A 19,911-nucleotide genomic window follows, 5' to 3' on the forward strand; every position below is an offset into this window, starting at 1 on the left:
TTTTTTCTCACTTGTGCTCTTCCAATTCTCTCCCCCATCCCACCGGGGGGTGGGGGGAGTGAGCGAGCGGCTGCGTGGTGCTCAGTTGCCGACTGAGGTTAAACCACGACACTATTAAAAACTAGCTAGACACAATTACTACACTCTCTTATAACTGTATAAAACATGGCTTTCTGTGTAAGTGCATATTTTCAAAATAAACTGTGTCCCTCACTGCAAAATAAATTTAATTTGCAGTGGCTAAATGGTTGGTTCAGTAATGACATCTTAAGGCAGTTATTTGGTTTTGTATTCACCTTCAATGAATAATATTGTGATGTCCATTTGGTACAACCAGATGGAGTTATTCTTTATCAAGCATCCGTTATTGAGCCTGCCATGTATCAACCATAGCACAAAAAACCAGAACTCAGCAGTATTCTGAGAAACACAATATGGAAAAAATCTAGATGCCCAGGGGGTATTCTCAAATTTTTAAAAAGCAACTCTTTTTGCTGTCCATCAGTTTTCCCTAGTATAGGTGGATGAGTATTATTTTTTGGTTGTTTTTGTAAAGAAATTACGAAGTAGTACAGCATTTAGGATGGGCAAGTAAGGTAAGCTTTATGAAGATAAATACCTAATTTGTAGAATAATCTGAGAAATGGAGTCTAGATTGTGAATTAAGGTACAAAAGTCTGCTATTCCCATGGGGGGTGGGAGGAAAGAGTGTAATGATTAGGAAATGTTTATCTTTTATCTTCAAAAGGAATAACCAGTGCTTTAAAAGACAAATGCTTTCTGTGTGTTCTCTTGCTTTGGTCCCTTTTTTCTAGTTCCCATAGTAGCCTCTCAAAGTATATGAGGAGGAAAAAGAAGGGAAAATGGAAATTAATGCTGATAGACCAGTAAATAAGCAAGTTTTTCTTCTTTTTTTTTTTTTTTTTTTCCTTCCTCCTCCACCCAAGCTTTGGATGATATGCTTCAGCAAACATAAATTACCAGATACAATTTGGGAGTAACTGGCTGAAATTTTTCATGTAATGGCCGAAGTTCCCAAACTTTATAATCGATCAATCCTCTTTCTTTTTTTCCAAATGAACCAGCAAGTATCTTCACAAGGAAACTTGTCTGAAAATGTTGTAAAGGTGGTGTGACTTTTGTGCTCCTACTATAGGTTTGTAGACCACTGGCTGTATATATGAGGGTTACTGGTCTTTGAAGTTGTGCTAATGGACAAAAGCATTAGAAAAAAATAGGCACATGAATCAACTATTTAGAGTAAGATAAAAATGAGTTATCAGTATAACTGGTTACTTTGTGATGTATGCTAGTTTTCCAAATACTGAGACAGATGAAAATACTACCACTTGAATATTCATAAGAGGTCTTCACAAAACTTAGTTGGTGATTGCTTTAAGTAAATATCAGTGTAGCTGTGATCGTTTCAAAATGTCTTACCTTCTAGAACTATGAAGATGAGAGGAGGAACCGGTCAGAGCTTGAGGTTAGATGCCAGCGTTTAACACTGGAACTGGCTGATACCAAGCAGATGATTCAGCGAGGTAATTACAGACAAGAGAACTATGATAAAGTAAAATGGTAGGTATCTCTATAATTCAAGTGTTTTACTAACATACAAATGTTAATAGATAAACTTCATCCTTGATTGACTAGAGTTTTTCATTTGATTTTTGGCTTATGCACACCACAGATATTTTTCTTTACCTCAATCCACTAACGGTTCGACTACCTTCTGTAGTATATTGCAGTCATAAGATGAACAACATTTTGAAATCTGATGCATCAAATTATCTTCTTAAAAGTTTATATTTAGGGATTTACTGTGTTTTCAGAAGAGCCTACCAGTCTCATTGCAACTAAAGAAGTGGGAGCTGTTGATGCCAAGCATCTTAGAACAAGTACTCTTTTTTTTTTTTTTTTCTCCTAGTTTAAAAGCAATGATCTAGCAAAAGGCCCTGTGCTTTACTGTGTGGTGCCTACAGAGTGAATTAAGAGAATAGGAGCTTGGGAATTAATATTTAACAACTTAAGATATCCTTGTAACCATAAATTTGAAAGGGCTGTTATGAGAACTCTTTGTCAGAGAATCTTAGGATTACTGTAGTGAATTGGTTTAACTGCAGGAAGCTCCAGTGTCTCTTTTCATTTTTAAAATACAGATTTTTAGAGTTCTAGCCTATGCTTTGAATGCCTATCTCATAAACAACAATTCAAAAATAGTGAAAATGGGCTTATAAATAGACTCATAGGCATATACTTCACAGTCCGGCTCCCAAATGGCTTTTTCACTGTGCTTGCAAGTACGAGAAATCTGGCCTTTGGCACATATGTTGGGGAATGGATTAAAAAAATGGGGATCACGAATAGAAAACACTCTGTCAGCTCCTTAGTTGTTCATACTGAATGAACTCAGGCACAGTTACTGACACAAATGACTTTGCCACTAAGTCATTTGAAGGAGGTCTGTCTTCTGAATAACTGTTCACAGGTATACGTACTAAAACAACCTTGAGATCTACCTGGAAGCTTGTTGCAAATAGGATGGATTGATGCTATGGTTTGCTTCCCATGTGCAACTGCATCTTAATAAGTGGATCGTAATAACTTTCATGTGAATGGCCCCAGTGTTTAGTAGTGTACATTTAATATAGTCTTGAGTTGAAAAAGGCATGAATGAACGTGCCAAAACTGTATTTGAGAGAGTAGGTTGTATTCATCTGGGTAGGCACAGATGAAGGGGAGGGGAGAGCACTGTTGGCATGACTGCATGAGGATATTTGGGAGCATTGCAGGAGTTAATCACTTCCAGGCTTGTTTCTGCCTTTAAAAATGCTATGTCAAATCTTCTAGTTCTGGTGTACTACAAGTTATCTCAGTTTTAAAGCTATGCTATGCTTGATGTAAAACTGGTTAGTTTTTTTCCAAACTGCAAGCTCATACTGGCTCATTCATTTCACTGTTCTGACAGGGTCAGATAGAGTGGAGACATAGAGCTGCTTCTTTGTGCGTATGGAAAGCACTCTTATTCAGGACACCAATATAATTTTTGCAGCTGTGCTGTGTATATTTTAAACAAGAGAAGAGTAGTACAACCCCCTCTAGTATCAAGGGACTGTATACAAGGGAGAGTAGCAACTGGGAACAAGTATACATTGCTTTCCGTTTGATTAGGAAGATGGAAACGAAGTTGCTTTAGTTTTTCATCCAACTTCAATGTCTGAAAAGGTTCAAGAGAATGTCATGGGAAATAGCATCAAAAGCTTGATAAAGCTAAAAGGATCACAAGGGTACTTACAGTTCATTGCTAAGAGGAGAAATGTATAGCCCAAAGTTACACTAAAGAAGAATAATCAGAGGAGGATGAAATAATTTAGGATGGGAATTCAGTATTATTGTATTATAATTTAGGATTATTTTTTAAATACTTAGAAATGAAGAAAATTCTTTCATATAATAAGATACCATTGCAGGTGTTAATAACTAAAAAAGGTAAGATTATTGCTAATTGCCCTATGAGTGACTGGTTGGAAGAAGTCAGTGTCATGAACTGAAAGAAGGCTGAGAAATTACAAATGCGCAGGAATCTTGTTCATTACACTTTATGCATCTAATAGTTTCACTTTATTTTAACAGTGAACGTGATGTATTTGAACATGAATTGTCAGAACTCAGAAGAAAATATGAAATATTAGAGGTGTCACACAAAGCACAAGCTAAAGAAAGAAATGACTTATCAAAAGAGGTAAACATTAAGTTCTTATTTCAGTAATTGTCTGTTTCTTCACCTCAGGAATTTGATTCTTTGTCTAATCAAGACTGTCAGGATCACCTGTAGGACTATGGAATAATTTCGATTAGAATGGTCCTCAGGAGACTAGCTAGTCCAACTCTCACATGCAGTGCAGAGCCAAATTAGGTCAGCTTGGTTAGGGCTTTGTCAAGTTTTGAATATCTCCAAAGATGGAGATTCCACAGCCTTTCTGGCCAATCTGTTCCAGTGTTTGTCCACCCTCTTTGTGACAAAGTTTTTGTAAAATCTCATCGGAGTTGTTGCAGCTTTTCTCTGTTGCTTTTTGTCCTGTCACTATGTACTTCCAAGTCTGGCTCTTCCTATGTGTTCCAATTAGATAGGTGAAGATAACAATAAGACTTTCCCAATCCAGATTTCTCTTCTGGAGGCTGAAAAAAAAAAAAAACAAACCCAAAAAAAACGTTTCTCTCAACCCCTTGTACATCATGTGCTACAGTCCATGACCATCTTGGTAGAGCTCTTCTGGTCTTGCTCCGGTATGTTAATGTATGTCTTTATGGGGAACTCAGAATGGGATGTGGCACACCAAATACAGTCTCACCAATGCTGAACACAGGATAATAATAATTTTCTTCAACCTATTGTCTGCATTGTTGCTAATACAGCCTAGTAGGCACTTGGCCTTCTTTGCTGTCAGGGCACACTTCTGGCTCATATTTAGTTTGTTCAACTAATATTTGCCTATCCAATCCATATTTTGCCAATTTTCCTGTAGAGATATTATGGGACATGGCTGAAAGCCATGCAAAAGTCCAAGTAAATGACATGGACAGCTGTCCCCCTGCCCATAGATCCAACTTTCTTGTCAGGTTTGCTAGGCACAGTTTGGCATTGGTAAATCCATGCTAGTTGTTTCCAGTCACCTTTTCCTCCATATGCATGGATATGGCTTCCAGGAGGGTTTGCTTCATAATCTTTGCAGGGTCTGAGATTAGGTTTACCAACCCACAGTTCCCTGAGTCCTCCTCCTTGAAGGTGGATTCTGGTCATCAGAAGCCTTGCTCACTTGCTATGATCTTTCAAACAGCTGGCCAACCTCACAGCAACATTGGCTATCTCCCTCAACGTTGGTCAAGTGCTTTCCATTTTTCCCTAGGTATTATGTGCATGCTGTTTTCCTAGGTCTCTAGTTTAGTCTTCCTTTGCTTCAATCTTCCAAACTCTGCCAATAAGCTCAGGATCCTGGGAGGCCCAAGGGAAAAATTTAGCAGTGAAGACTGAATGCTGTGAGTGTGCTCTATCCCTCAAAAGGTGCAGAACTAGTTATAACTTTAGCTCTTTCTGACCAATAGTGACAGTAGGACAGAGCTGCTGTTTGGCTTATGTTTTGTTGTGTAAGTTTTTTCTGGACATCAATAGAATACATAGTTTTTCTTCTTTGTGACTCTAGTAAAATAATGGTTCAGTTGCCTGAACTTTCCTTCACTTTGCCTTTACAGAAGTTACTTCTGTCTCAGGAATAGAGACTGCTATTCTGGACCTCTTCTTTCTAGGATACTGCCTATTGACAAGAGGAATTCCAGTGCTGCTTCCGTTTTGGGCAGGACTATCTACTAGGGTTGATGGACTGTTTTTCTCTAATGTGTCTCCATTAGTCTTTGAAAGTCTTTCTGCTGGGAAAATGAATAAATGCCTCTTCAGGCACAGAGGGGCTCTCATCTTTGTTAGGGTTCCACTGAGTTCTGATCCAGTTAGGTCAGTTACTTCACTCAGATCTCAGTCATTGCCATTCTGGTAGCACTAGTATTTCACAGGGGAATGTGTTTCTGCTGCTCCAAAGACATTTCAAGAGCCAGAGGCCTGTCAGGTCAAAAGAAATGTCCCTTGCTGCTTCTCTGTTCATTAATTCATTCATCTAAGAGTCATGAATTGTGTTCAGTGATGGCTCCCTTACTGAGCATGTATGATAGCTTTTGGGTCAAGGGACTCAAACAGAAACATGTAGAGAATGTTTCCAAGTCCACTGCCTTGATCTATAGGACTTCTGATGGTTTATATCAGTACAAAAGCTTCCATTACTCAGTATCCATTTTCACTATTGCTGTATCTAAATTGTTCATTGCTTGACTGAACCTCCAGGATTAATTATTCACCTGAAGTAAGCGAGTTAGAATAGAATCATCAAAAATTATGGGAATTGCTAAGGGATTTTTCCCTTCGTCCGATGTGGGTGTAACTTTTCTCCCTCCTAAAAAGCTGTTGCAGAGACTTTTACTGAATCTCAAGACAGAGACTTTTTCAGTTTATATCATCATTGACTAATTATCAGATGGTTTGTAGCTCAGTGCAACTTCAATGCAAAAATAAGACTATTTTTTAAGCTGTGTTTCTGTATAGAAATCTCTCTAGGAAACACCAAAAGGAATAGAGAAATAATTGATTGGTTGTTCCGAATTCATTTGTGAATTTACTTTTTAACGTGATATGAAAGGGGCACTGCATGAGAAGGTTGTTCTTGACTTCTGTACTGGTCCAGGCAAGAATCAAATGGAGGATCTTTGTGTGTTAACACTTTGGCAGCTGAGTAAATGAGACCAATTACGCCTGAGAGAATTCAGAGGAGATTGTGTTCCTTAGTGTCTCTGTATAAGTGTTACAGATAAAATAGTGGCTGTAACTAGCACTTTAAAGATAGTACTCTGCCTAATTTTACAGGTAGCCATAGAGATACTCTGAAACACTAGGGAAGAAACTGAGTTTCTATTAGAAAATATCTTTTATATTCATTCTCCTCTTTTATATCAGTCTGAAGGCTTTGTTAGGCTGTTTATTCATCAGTGTTCTAGCATTGTAAGAGGACGTAAAAATGCAGGTTTGTTCTCAGCATATAACAATGGCCAAAAAAGTAGTCGTGTACATCGTTTGTATGTACATATCAAGTACTGCAGTGTAGCAGCAACAATGGCTTTTTTTCATTAACTTTATACTAAACTAGTCTGAGAGGAAATAAAAGTAGCACTACTTTAAACTAAAATACCCCTTCAAACTGTGTGATTACTTGAATCTCTTGGAAGGTCGGTGATGGTTTTTGTGTATGCTGATACAGTATCACAAGTTATGGATTGGAAGAGCATACAATTTTAAGTGTTTACACAGTATTTATTCCAGGGAAGGAGGGTTTGGAGGTGTAGTAACTCCTAGATTTCTTTCTTCATGTAGTAATCCATGATGTGTGTGTTCACTGTGGATATACATATAACCTGTTACTTCGAGAGAGGGGATAGTTGTGGTTTTTTTCTTAAATAAAACAAAATATAGGACAGGCATTTATACCTCACCCTCTGTGGTGCTGAGCAAGTGGGCACATGGAGAGAAGCATGCCTCTAAGACCTTTTTCTTTTTTGGCATTTATATCACCCTCTGTGGTGCTGAGCAAGTGGGCACATGGAGAGAAGCATGCCTCTAAGACCTTTTTTTTTCCTTTTATGACTCAGGAAGGGTGAATTCTGTCTAAAACATGTACATGAAGTCTTTATAGCTTTGGGGGACATATTTCTGGTAAGTTATTAATTTATCATTCTTTGAAGTTGGCATGTGACATCCTCAGGAGTTTAAACGGCAAAATTATTTAAGGTGGTAAAACTGTGTTTCGCTGTCATGAGTAAGGAGTTGGGCCACTCTGCACCACGCTGCGCCTCTGTGCACTCTGCACGGAGCCATTATGCTCTGTGGCTGTTCTCTGACAATGTTCACCTTGAATAGATGGAGACTACTCTATCCCACACCACTTTCTTCTTGGAGTAGTAAAGATGACTGATCTGGTGATTGGGAATGCTGTTACAGAGACTCACAAGATATTAATGTTTCTACTTCGACACCAGTTCAACCTTCTGTAGCAACACCATACTAAATGAAAGTCAAAACAAGGCACGCATAACCCTCTTTGCCCTTGGTGCTAGCCTGGAACATCACTTTGTCCATGACAATCATGATATACTTCAGCCCCAGAACTAGCAGTTTTACCATTTCTTTACGGAGCAATAATCGCTCTGGTGCCCTTAAACTTTTCACTTCTGTTTCTGAGAATGTTGTAGCCAACATGGTGACAGGTCGGCACCAAGACTCGACGTAAGTATTTCTGATGTAGTACTATTCAGTACTATCACTATTCAATACTGCAGTACTATTTAGATACTGAGGTAGATTAAGGGGCACTTTACCTCTTTTTCAGGTGCCAACTACCAGAAATAAATAATGAAAACTCATAAAATTATAATTTTATTCAAGTCTTTTTTTTTTTTCAGCATAAAGCTTCACCAACTTACGTTAAACGTAAGTGTAAATAGAGTTTTTTGGTTCAGGTGATTTCACAGAAGAGAGTTAAAATGAAATCGCAAATATGTGTACATAGGTTAAATACTTATCTTGAAGTTCACATTGAAGTGTTCTTTTTAATGCCTTTTATAGCTGTCAACCATACAACAATCCCTCAACTTGTTGCAAAAAGATAAAGATTATCTTAATCGCCAGAACATGGAGCTTAGTGTTCGCTGTGCACATGAAGAAGATCGTCTTGAAAGACTTCAGATTCAGCTAGAGGATGCCAAAAAAGCTAGGGAAGAAATGTATGAAAAATATGTTGCATCCAGGTAAGTTATTGTGTGTTCATGTCTATCAGTAGACAAGTTATTTAACTGTTGTCCCTTGTTTCTTGCACAAATCCTGTTTTATTAGAAAAAAATTTAAGAAAGCTAGTCCATATTTGTGTAAGTAGAAACAGAACACTTCTGTTGGGTCTTAATGTGTATCAGGAAATTTCTTTTAAACCTTTGATATAAGGTTGGTCTTTGATATAAGACCATAGCAGTGAAGATGTCAGTATTGAAAGTTTACGGCAACTATTCTCTTAGGTGTATATAGAAATTTATGGAGGTAACTGTAATTAATTAAAAAAGAGAGAAAAACTCTTTGAAGTCCATATGTTACATATCTCCTCAAGCCCCAAATGACCTTTATTAAAAACAGGAGTATCTGAAAGACAATCTAATTTATTATTGCAGAATAAAATATATTTAATTTTCACAAATGTTTAAAATAGGACATAGTATGTTTCATATCAGCTATTAGAGCTATCAGTCTTTCATATCTCAAGTTTGAATAAAGATTCCCTAAATGTAGCCTTCAGAAATAAATTGATCATTGTATGCTAGCCACAATGGTAAATAGCGTCAAATCCTTATGCTATTTGAATTGGTGTGTATATATATGTATGTATGCGATGTTGAACAGGAAACACTGCACTATTCAGCTACATGTCTTGCTACATATGTAATGCTATACTACAAAATTTCAAACCACATTGAGGTTTTTCTTATTCAGAATTCAAGCTTCTCTTCAGCTGCTTCCTTCTGTTTGAATTAAGAAGATGGAACTGCAAACAGCATCTATAAATCTTGTGTCCTTGTATAACTAAGATAAGTGTGCTAATATGACTCTCCTGTAATGCAACTAAAAGACAAATTGTTATCTAAATGGAAATAGAAAAGCACTCTGCTGAAATTATCAGCTGTGGAGTTCCAGCCCATATTGCTTATCAGAAGTGGTTTTAATACTATTTTTTCTTTCAATGTAGTCACTTAAACTTTTTTTAATTTGTTTTACATGTTTACATCTCAGAACTATGTTCACCTGGAACTTCTGCATTTTAAATAAGTTTTTAAGACTTGCTTTTAAATGGGGTTTTAAAAAATCATGTAGGTCTGAGCAGTCTTCCTCTAGAAATGTGCTTGTCAGCACTGACTCTTGTAGCTAGATTTCTATTTCTAGAAAACCACTGTGAAATCCTTATCCTGTAATAATGATGCAGAGGCACTTTTACAGAGCTGTCTCCATTTGAGGGGAACCTAGAAAGAGACGTATGTAGCTTGCCTCTACCACAGTTTGGGATACTGTGCAAGCTTGCTTCGCTGTCCTCTGGAATATCAGAGGTCTCTCTCTCTTGCATTTTGATACCAGCTAAAGAGAAATTCTCTGACTCTTTCTTTGCCTTTAGAGGATCTTGATACTGTCATTGGGATTCTGTACTGTTATCAAATCTCTCTCTTGACATCATTGGTATTGGTGACTGTCTTCATAATGCTAATTTTCATAGGACAGATATTAACTGTAATGCATAATGCAGGTATGTCTGCTCTCCTCTAGAGACCGTCTTTTGCAGGGACAATATAGCGTAGCAGAGAAGGCAGTGTAGCGTATTGAGCAGCATGTGTAGGACCACACTGCAGCTTGGGCAGCTTAGGTATTCAAGGTTCCACTGCTGACCTGCTGAAGAACTTCGAATACGTAATTTCAAAATGTGTAAGCACTGCAGCTTGGGCAGCTTAGGTTGTATTCAAGGTTCCACTGCTGACCTGCTGAAGAACTTCGAATACGTAATTTCAAAATGTAAAAACATAATGTAAAATGTAAAAATGTTAATATAAAATTTCTTTTGTAAAATGGGAGTAAAAAAGCACTTTTGTAAAGTGCTTTAAAACCTGCATGTGATCTGCAATTTTGCAGAAGCTGTCCCTTCTTTACATTTTCCAACACACATGTACACACTTTGTGTGCACCTTCTGAGACTGTGTCCCATAGTGGGGATTCCCGTCTATTCAGCAATTTAAACCATCCATCTCTCAGGTCAAGTATCTACGGTATTAGGTTTCTTATAGAGTGCTCTACAGAATCCTATTTATAGAGAGGTACAAAAGTAGAGCAGGAGAAAACTGTACCAACTAATGGACATTCTACAGTCCTCAGTGCTACCTGGAGGTGACATCAGTTTAGGTAATAAGCTTCTGTTTGCTACCTTTTGAAGAATTTGAGGCTTTTTAATGCTCGCTTCACATCTGGATCTCTTGGTTGCTGTAATTCAGGAATGTAAATGATGAAAACAAACCCAACTATCTATTTTTAGGAATAAAGAGTAATTCACCTTCTGGTCACCATCAGAACTGCTGGCATTGGGGTACTGTAGTTAGAAAATTACAGACTTTAGGAAACTGAGCGATTAACTCACAAAATTTTAAAAAAGACACACTTCAAAATAGGTTGAGATTGTGGCAAGATGAATGGCAGCAGCTCATAGCTACAGTTCTTGGGAATCTATGTGTAAGCACAGACCTACACAAAAGATTTCCCTTTATATGTTTAATCTTCAAACACAATCCATAGTTGCATTGAGATGCTCAGATCATGTTTAGTTTTTCGCAGTATAAAGCCTTATGAATGATAGGCCTGGAAAGAAGCTCATTAAAGCCTGCAGCCTGAAGAAGATGAAACAACTTGAGAAGGCAAAACCATTTTTAATTACTGCTCAAGCAAAACACCGTAACAGCAGGTCAGGAATAAAAATCGCAAATGATGGTCCTTTGCTTCAGCAGCAACTCAGTTGGTGTTTTTTAAAAGGCATTGGTAGGGCAGTCAAGCTATATGCTCGGAATATGCCCTTTACTATACCATGTGTTTATTTTAGTCATCATAAAGATAAGCATCACTTTGAACTGTCTTCTGGTGACATCACTGTGGGTGTTCAAGACTTTTCCAGATTCTTCTAATTTTTTCAGTGAGCCTTCCTGACTTTTAGCAGTCTTGCCATAGGAGGGAAGGTATAATTTCTGTCATTGCAGAAATTTATTTTTGGCAAGTAGTAATGGTAATAGCAAATTGTCTCAGTACCAAGAAAATGGTAATGCTTGTTGATTCTGCACATAAGAATTATATCTTGAGGTCCTGATCCAGCATTCTTTTTTTTTTTTTTTTCTTACATATTGAGCCAAGAGCAAGAAATTCAGGATGAGTATTTTGTACTGATTCTTCCAGAAATATTTTGTATCTCCTTATTAGACATCTAGACTGCTTCTCCTCCGGTTTTGAATTATTTATTGGGGTTTTTTTATCATAAACTTCTTCATTGTATCAAAGATATTCATAAAGTATTTTGCCGTAGTGTGGTGCACTTGAGGAAGGAGAGGAGATAAATTCACTTTTACCTTGAAGGGTCAACTGAAATTCAGTGTCTCAATAAAAAGAAAACAGGAAAACCTGGACAACAAGCATTCTGACATTTAAATATTTTGGGGATTTTAGTTAATGTGAAGGAGTTTTTTGGCCAGCTTAGGTACTGATTTCTAAAAATTATGGGCTATCACGCAATTGGAAGTCGGAAGAAATCTAAAACCTTTTACGGTTGTAAATGCACGTTTCTTCATAAACTTGCTTTTATTTCCAAACCTGTAATTTCTACCAGTTGCTTCACTGCTGGTTGATTATTCTTGAACATTAACTAGATGCTATAAAATTTTAACATTCCTTAGTTGTTAAGTACTTACAACATAAACCTTTTTTTGTAGTTTTGTAGGAAAAATTCTTTATGGGATTCCTACAATCTGTTATGGGCTTCCAGAGTTACAAAAAGATGTCAATATTACTCTGAAATGAAATTCTTTTATCCTGGAATCTTCTGTTATCTGCTGCCTAAAAACTTAAGTATGTATTTTAATTTATATGTCACATTGACAGGATAAATTCCCAAATCTTGGGTTTTTTTGACTTCACGAATCTCCACAGCATGTAATCTTCAATGTTTCTTGTGATGTTTTTTCCCCCAGATGAGGTACAAATAGTACACAACAAAGTCTCGTAGTAGCATGGCGGTATTGTAAGTTAGCAAGTTAATCAACCCTTATCCAGTGATGAAGAAGCTAGAAAACTTTGGAAAGCGAGGAATAAACTTTTTTTTTTAAGTGGTTAATTAATATAAACCACTCATTAGAGGCTGACAAAGAATTTCTGGAAGAATGTTAAGCATAATGTTGCGTGATTAATCAATGTCATATTACTTTAAAAAAAATTAAAACAGCATGCAGAAAGTTTTTATTTATTCCCAATTAAATATTCTTTATTCCTGATGGATTTTCACTCAATTTGCATAAAAACATAAGGGTAATATGTATTTCAAGCAATTTGGGAGGAAAATTAGTAAGAATTAAAATAAAATGTAAAATCAAGAAATGCTCTGCTGTACTTGTACAGCTGTACCTGAAGTTTTGATATTTTGGCCAGTGCAATTAATTTTAAAGTCCTATGTTGTGTATTTGTTTATTTACAGAGACCACTATAAAACAGAATATGAAAAGAGACTGCATGAAGAGCTGGAACAAATAAGGTTGAAAACAAATCAAGAAATCGAGCAACTAAGAAGCACTTCAAAAGAGATGTATGAACGTGAAAACAGGTAGATAAGATGCAGGCAATAATCTAGTTAGAGCAAAAATGACCAAGTACTGTTTTGTGCTTAGGTATAATCCTGGTTGACTGGCTCTTTGAGAGATGATCAAAATGTGAGAATTTAAGTTCAGTTATAAAACTGATGAGAATATTGTAAAAACTAAAATGAAATTATACTTGTACAGTTAATGTATGGTTTTATAATTATTATTAAATGATTGACATTCAACATTGTCAATGAAAAGTATTATTAAAATTCACGTTCTAGATAAACATTAGTGGTTTGAAGTTTGTTCAGATGTATAGTGTTAGTTAATTAATACAAAATGTATTGGCTTACCTGTCATGCTATATGGGCAATCTTGAAATTGTGCCAGGAAACCAGAAAAGAAGGTGTTGATGCAGAAAGTAAAGCAGATAAAATGAGGGAAACCAATAAGACTTATACCTTTCTAAAATAAATCTATTTGAGATTGTTTACAGCATTATGATTCACAAAAGGATTGATTTCCTGTGAATTATTATAAAATCCTCTTTTGAAGACGATCCTAGTCCTGCAAAGACCTGCATATTGACTTTTGCATGTGTGTCATCTTGTTGAATTCCGTGGAATTACACGCAGAGTTAGGCACATACATAAGCCTTTAGGGATCTAAAGATTTGGACTTTTGGCACTGGATTTCTTTTTGAGCTTGTTTTTTGCCCCTTTTATTCCTTTAAAATGGGAGGAATGCTTAATAATTAATTATAACTTCATTGTAGATGTCCTGAAAGTGTCTTGTGGAGAAGGAAATGACTGTAGTAAAAAGATATTTGTGGCATCAGCATCTGTTCCTCTAATAGGTAGTTTTGTTACTGCTCGGAAGAGTGAAAAAAGAACATGACTCCTGCTGTCTGTCTTCCAGTCAACTGAAAGGTTCTAATTAAAAAAAATTACATCATTGTGTAGTTTTGCAAGTGTGAGTAAAATATATACACACACGCACACACATCCATACCACTTCCTGTATGCAAATCTATTTTGAATTACAAAGTATGAATTTAAACGTCCACTGTTGGTGGAGATTTGACAAAGGTCTGTATATCATTGAGAAAGCTACTGAAAAATATTTCATTTGTATCTGGAACAAATTTACAGAAGTTTTGTTCCTCATTTTGAAATAATTACTTCTGAAATGTAAATCCCTTAGGTTTACTTCATATTTTTCCAAAAAGGATTTTCAGCGTATGTTCTTTCTATAAAATACTAAAAAATTCCACCATAAGACAGTGCTTCCCAGTCTGAGGTGCCCCTCAATGGTGAGACAAATGGAACCCCAAATTGCGAGCAAAGCAGTTTGCAATGAAGTTGTGTGATTGTGACTGAAAACAAAGCTAAGTTGCTGGTTTCATATTCAGGCTCAAAGCATGGAATGGTATTACGGCTAAGCTAATCTAATATTCAGTTGCTCTTACTTCTTACCACTTTGCCAAGCCTGGTGGGCCTGATGTTTCCCTTGAATTTATTGGCACTTATTTTACACTTGGATGAGTCAGTTCAAGAAGCTAAAATGCCCCCCCATTTTAGCTTATTCTGTCCCCCCCGACAGACCAATAAAAAGGTGATGCTTTCATTCTTAATTTATCTGGAATCAGTTTCACTTGTTCGGTTGTAGTAAGCATTGGCTATGTTTGCATTAGCAAGCATGAGTGAATTCACAGGGCATGTGAATGTCTGTGTGAGGTTTGACTTTGGATTAGCTGTAGTCTGTTCCCATAGATCAAACACAACTTAGTAGTTTTGAGCATGCTAGATGCTTCCCCTGAGCACATCTTCTGACTTGGTTCAATCTGACTGGAATCCAATTTGTGCACTCTGGAATAGTTTAGGGATGTGAACTGCAGTGCAATAAATGGCAGTTGCCAAGAGATTTATTTCAAAAGCTAATATAGATGCCCTTGTGCTTCTGCTTCCCCTCCCCTGCCCTCATCCCACCTTTTCTTTTCCCATACCCGTTCATGAATCTGTAGGTAGTATTTCTGTCCCATTTTAGAAGGGTGCTTTCACTTGTATGATAGGCTTGCTAGATATCTGATGGCTGCACATAGAGGCCATCAGGTAGGTGCTTTACCTCTTTTAAAATCGCAGTTGCACTATCTGAAAACTGACAGTATCGCTAGTGTGTTTCCTAGCTCTGTTGAAAATATTTCAGCAGAAGTTACATCACATCTGTGATTGTCATCTTGTTGGTTGAGTAGTACCTCACCTGTGTCCTTTTTCCTTCTATTGCATTTTCAATTGATTAGCTATTCAGTTAATCAAAATAGTTTATTGTCTAAACGAGTCGCTGTGTATCTCCTACCATTGAATTTTTATCCCGCTTCCGTTACTCTAGTCTTAAGGATACAACATTGCACTCCTACTCTGAGACATAATATGCTTGATCTTAATACCATTAACAAAATTAATTACCATGTTCTTATATTTTGGTATGAGTCAGTTTTAAAGAATCTACTCTCAAGATCAGTCCCTGAATTTCATCGGTAAATTCTGTAGCCCCGTAACTGAATTTTTAAGGAAAATTTTGTTATCTTTCTCTCATAGCCAGTTAAGTGTCACATAATTCTGATGTTGATTCTTCATAAGTAACTGTTTCCTATTCATATGAACTACTCTGAATTCAGAAAAGTACCATTGATAACATTTACTTAGTCTAGAAAATAGTCTTTCATCCAAAAATTAAATACCTTTAGTGTGGCTAAAATGACCTAGGATAACATTTACATGGGCTTAATAATTTTCCATTTACCTCTATATCTTGACTTTTCTCTTTTCTTCAAAATTTGCCTGAGACTATAATTTCACTTTGCTTTAAGTTAAAAAGTTCCTGTGGGGGAGGAGAGAAGAAACAACTTCAGTGGGAAGAGCTTGGTTGCATCTACACTAACAGTTTAGTTCAGGTGAAGAATGTGGTTTTGAAGTGAAGCCCCCTAGTCATTGCTGCTTGCCACGTTTTTGCTTGCCTCACAGTTTGTGCTTGAATTTGTGGTATTCTGCTCATGTTTGTAGCACATGAACATGATTCCTTTTAGATGAAACGAAGTTGAAAGGAGTCTCTAAGATCACCTAATATATTACAAATGCTAGTGGGTGTTCAGGTCACAGGAGCAAACCAGAAGTAGCTTAAAGTAAAATCCTCGAAAATGGTCATAACGTAGGTGTCTGGTCCTCAACAACCACTGTTTGCTCTACAAATTGGCTGTTACTGTGTTGCGCTAAATAATGGAGATACTGCTTAGATAGTGGTTGTACGTTGTACTTCCACTTAGTACAGTTTATTGTATGTGTGCTGGTTTTGGTTGGGGTAGAGTTAATTTTCTTCATGGTAGCTAGTATGGGGCTATGTTTTGGGTTTGTGCTGAAAACAGTGTCGATAATACAGAGGTGTTTTCGTTATTGCTGAGCAGTGCTTGCACAGGGTCAAGGCCTTTTCTGCTTCTCGCCCCACCCCACCAGCAAGTAGGCTGGAGGTATATGACGTCATGCTCAGCATATAAAGCTGGGGGAAGAAGAAGGAAGGGGGGGACGTTTGGAGTGATGGCGTTTGTCTTCCCAAGTAACCATTACGCATGATGGAGCCCTGCTTTCCTGGAGATGGCTGAACATCTGTCTACCGATGGGAAGGAGTGAATGAGTTCCTTGTTTTGCTTTGCTTGCGTGCGCAGCTTTTACTTTACCTATTAAAAGTAGTCTTCATCTCATCCCACAAGTTTTCTCACTTTTACCTTTCTGATTGTCTCCCCCATCCCACCATGGGGGGAGTGAATGAGCGGCTGCGTGGTGTTTAGTTGCCGGCTGGGGTTAAACCGTGATAGTATACTACAGGCAAACTACAGATTAAGAGACTATTAATACCTATATAATTTTTAACACAAATACTATATGTGTTATTCTTCATATGATACTATTCTCATTTTTGTCAGTGAAATAAGAATGAGATAGTTTGCAAGTCTTGACTGATTTTTTGGTTAAAAAATTGAAAAAGTATAGATTGATTGCAATAAAATCTTGTGTTGTTTTATGGTTCTGTGCAGATCAAAAATGGTGCCAGCAATAGAAGCTAGAAGGAGGCACCAATGATATGCAATAACCTATATATCAGACTAACTAGCCAATTAGTTGTATGTGCAAGTAGGATTTCTATGCCTAGCTAATCTTTTCCTGCTCTATCATAGAAGTTGTGAATCATCTCAGCAAGGAGGACAGCATTCCCCTAGTTATTAGTGAAGTACGAAGCAAAATTATTGCAATTTATTTAATTCCTATAAAAAATAAGTAATTTGTACTTCTGGTATTCTAGAATTTTTCATATATTTCCACATATAAATAGGTGGTTTGATCATTGTTTTTAGAATTTCAGAACTTTGCTGGTATATATGAAAGTAACCTGAAGTAAAGCCTCTGTAATGAATAGATATATAGATAGACAGACCCCTCTATCATTCGATGAGAACTGAAGAAGGTAGTATTGAAGTTAAGATCAGTCAGTAGTAATTCATGAAGCAAAACAGTCTTTTTCCTAACAGATTCTTGATAGAATAACTTTTTTTTCTTTCAGAAATTTGAGAGAAGCGAGAGATAATGCTGTCGCCGAAAAAGAAAGAGCAGTTATTGCTGAAAAGGATGCTTTAAGAAAATATGATCAACTCTTAGAACAGTAAGTATCTTTTAAAATGCATATTAAAAAAGATCTAAACATTTAGCTATATTTATATCTAAGGAGTTTTAGGTAGGAGGAATGACTGCCTTGGTTTTCTGCTTATAAAGAATAAATTGAATTACAAACATATTGTTTAAATGAAGTTACAGATTTAATTCTAGTAGTAAATTTTTTTTTCCATTACCAGTGCAGTAACAATATGAAAGTTTGATTCTTCTCCTACAATCCTGTAAAGACAAGCAAACATAATTATGTATCTCATAGCAAGAATGTGGATTCCATACTGTACAGTAGCAGTGGTCAAACTCTGAACCTGTTCTGTTGTTTTTTTTCTTTAGTTGAAAGTAGAAAATTATCTTGTATATGATTGCTTCAAATAATAGTTTTTGTAAAGTGAGGATAGAGAGCAGTAGTCATGAACAGTTATGCTTGCTACATGCTTCTTTTCTTACTGCTGTCTCTTCTCAGTCTTTCACATTCCATGTATAAAATACAGTGTCTGTACAAATGTACAGTTCTATTCATATGGAGTAGGAAACTATGATTGATTTTCTGCCTGTTTACAAGCAGTGTTACTATCCTGCTCTGCAGCACCTTGTCTTTACTTTTTGTAAATATTAGAATATTAGCTATGGTAAATTATGAGGTAATTGAAAACTATGAACAGTAATCAAAGCTGTTCTGGGTGAGTTTGTCATGTGTCCTTAATTTTGGACTTGATTCATTGTTTAATCCACATCTTTTTTCTAAAATGAAAAGGTCAGTTCATTAACCAACTGTGTCTCGTAGTCATCTACTCAAAGAAAGTACTTGATGTGAACTGTTTTTGCTTGGAATTGCTTTTAATTACAAGTAGTAATCTGTTAAAATGTTGTTAGCATAAGCATAGGCACAAATCAATTAAAGCTTTTAATTTTTATATACAACTCCTAAATTGCAGTGGTGATATTACTGAAGAAATAGCATTGCCCCAGTATAGCCACAAAGGACTGAAAAAAATGTCAGTGCTAACTAGTGGTGCGAAACAATAGGGGTAGTTCTAGAGTAAATGAGATGGGTCAGAGGACTTGATATCCACGCTGAGTTTCAGGGTTTGACTTCAGATTAATTCTAGTTAGGGCTGATTTGGCCCAAGGGTGCTGAATGCCTTTTAGTGGTTAGAGCGCATTGTAGGTGTTCTTGGATTCTCAGAAAGGAATTCAGTTAGCAAACTCTGAGATGATGGCTCCACAATGCAAATCAAAATGTGGAAATCAAAGCTGGTTAAGTGGGGACAACCAGGAAACTTGGTTCAAAACTGATCTCCTGAGTCAAAATAAAATGCTAACGTGAGCCAACTATATGTTTCTTTCTGATGAGACTCCTACCTTTCACTGTGATAAGACTTACCATGACATGTGGGAAGTTCATATCTAACTGGAAGCTCTTCTGGAAAGTAGGTCTGGCGTACGATAATTTGAGTATGCACACTTTCTTGTTTTTAATGAAAATATCAATTTTATAATTCTTACCATATTTATTTTTAAACTTAAGAACCATGGTGAAAGTACTTTTCTATTCTGCTGTATACAGAATACACTCATATAATGTGTCTTTTTTTTTCATATTGTTGCTTTTTTGAGGAGGGAAGTTCCCCTGCAATCAGAAACATAGGAAGAAGATTTTAAAAGAGGGGGAAGGTTAGTAATGTGCCATTTGTTGTCATCTTGTTTGATACACTCATGCTTCTGTTCTCCTGTAGCTTTATCTAGTGATAAGCTCTCCAATTAAGTAAAACTCTCCTTTCCTCAATTTAAATAAGTTAGTAAGTTGATTAATACTGGTTTTTGGAGTTCAAAGAAGTAGATTATTCCTCAGAAGATTATGCTTTTCAGAGAAAAAACTTCTGCTTGGGAAAATGGAAAACCCATACTTCATTTCTTTAAAATGTAGGTGTCTCTCTTTAAAACTACCTCCCTTCTAACCACAGTACAGGTGTCAAGACGGTGACTTTTTCCACATTCCAAATCATCTACCTAAATGAACTGCAAAGTAACAAACTGGCATGATGAGATGGAGTAAATGCCTTAACTTAAAAGACCCCAAATTCTGAACTTACTGTGGACTGACATGTGGCAGTTCTGTGGAACAAAGAAATTTTCTTGTATCACCAGAACACCCTAAGATAAAAAAGGAATACCTGTGTTG

General features: G+C 36.5%; 1 protein-coding gene across 1 annotated transcript in view; it reads left to right on the top strand.

Moving 5' to 3' along the window:
* PIBF1 (progesterone immunomodulatory binding factor 1) overlaps positions 1-19,911 on the top strand; it is a 125,777-nt gene that overhangs the window by 18,993 nt on the left and 86,873 nt on the right. Inside the window, exons 5-9 of the mRNA XM_009281719.2 lie at positions 1,448-1,581; positions 3,637-3,745; positions 8,222-8,403; positions 12,906-13,031; positions 17,623-17,721. Of these exons, the coding sequence (XP_009279994.1) occupies positions 1,448-1,581; positions 3,637-3,745; positions 8,222-8,403; positions 12,906-13,031; positions 17,623-17,721 (650 nt within the window). The remainder of the gene's footprint in view (positions 1-1,447; positions 1,582-3,636; positions 3,746-8,221; positions 8,404-12,905; positions 13,032-17,622; positions 17,722-19,911) is intronic.

The sequence above is a fragment of the Aptenodytes forsteri genome, unplaced genomic scaffold, assembly GCF_000699145.1.
Source record: "Aptenodytes forsteri isolate BGI_AS27 unplaced genomic scaffold, ASM69914v1 Scaffold51, whole genome shotgun sequence".
Lineage (NCBI taxonomy): Eukaryota > Metazoa > Chordata > Aves > Sphenisciformes > Spheniscidae > Aptenodytes > Aptenodytes forsteri.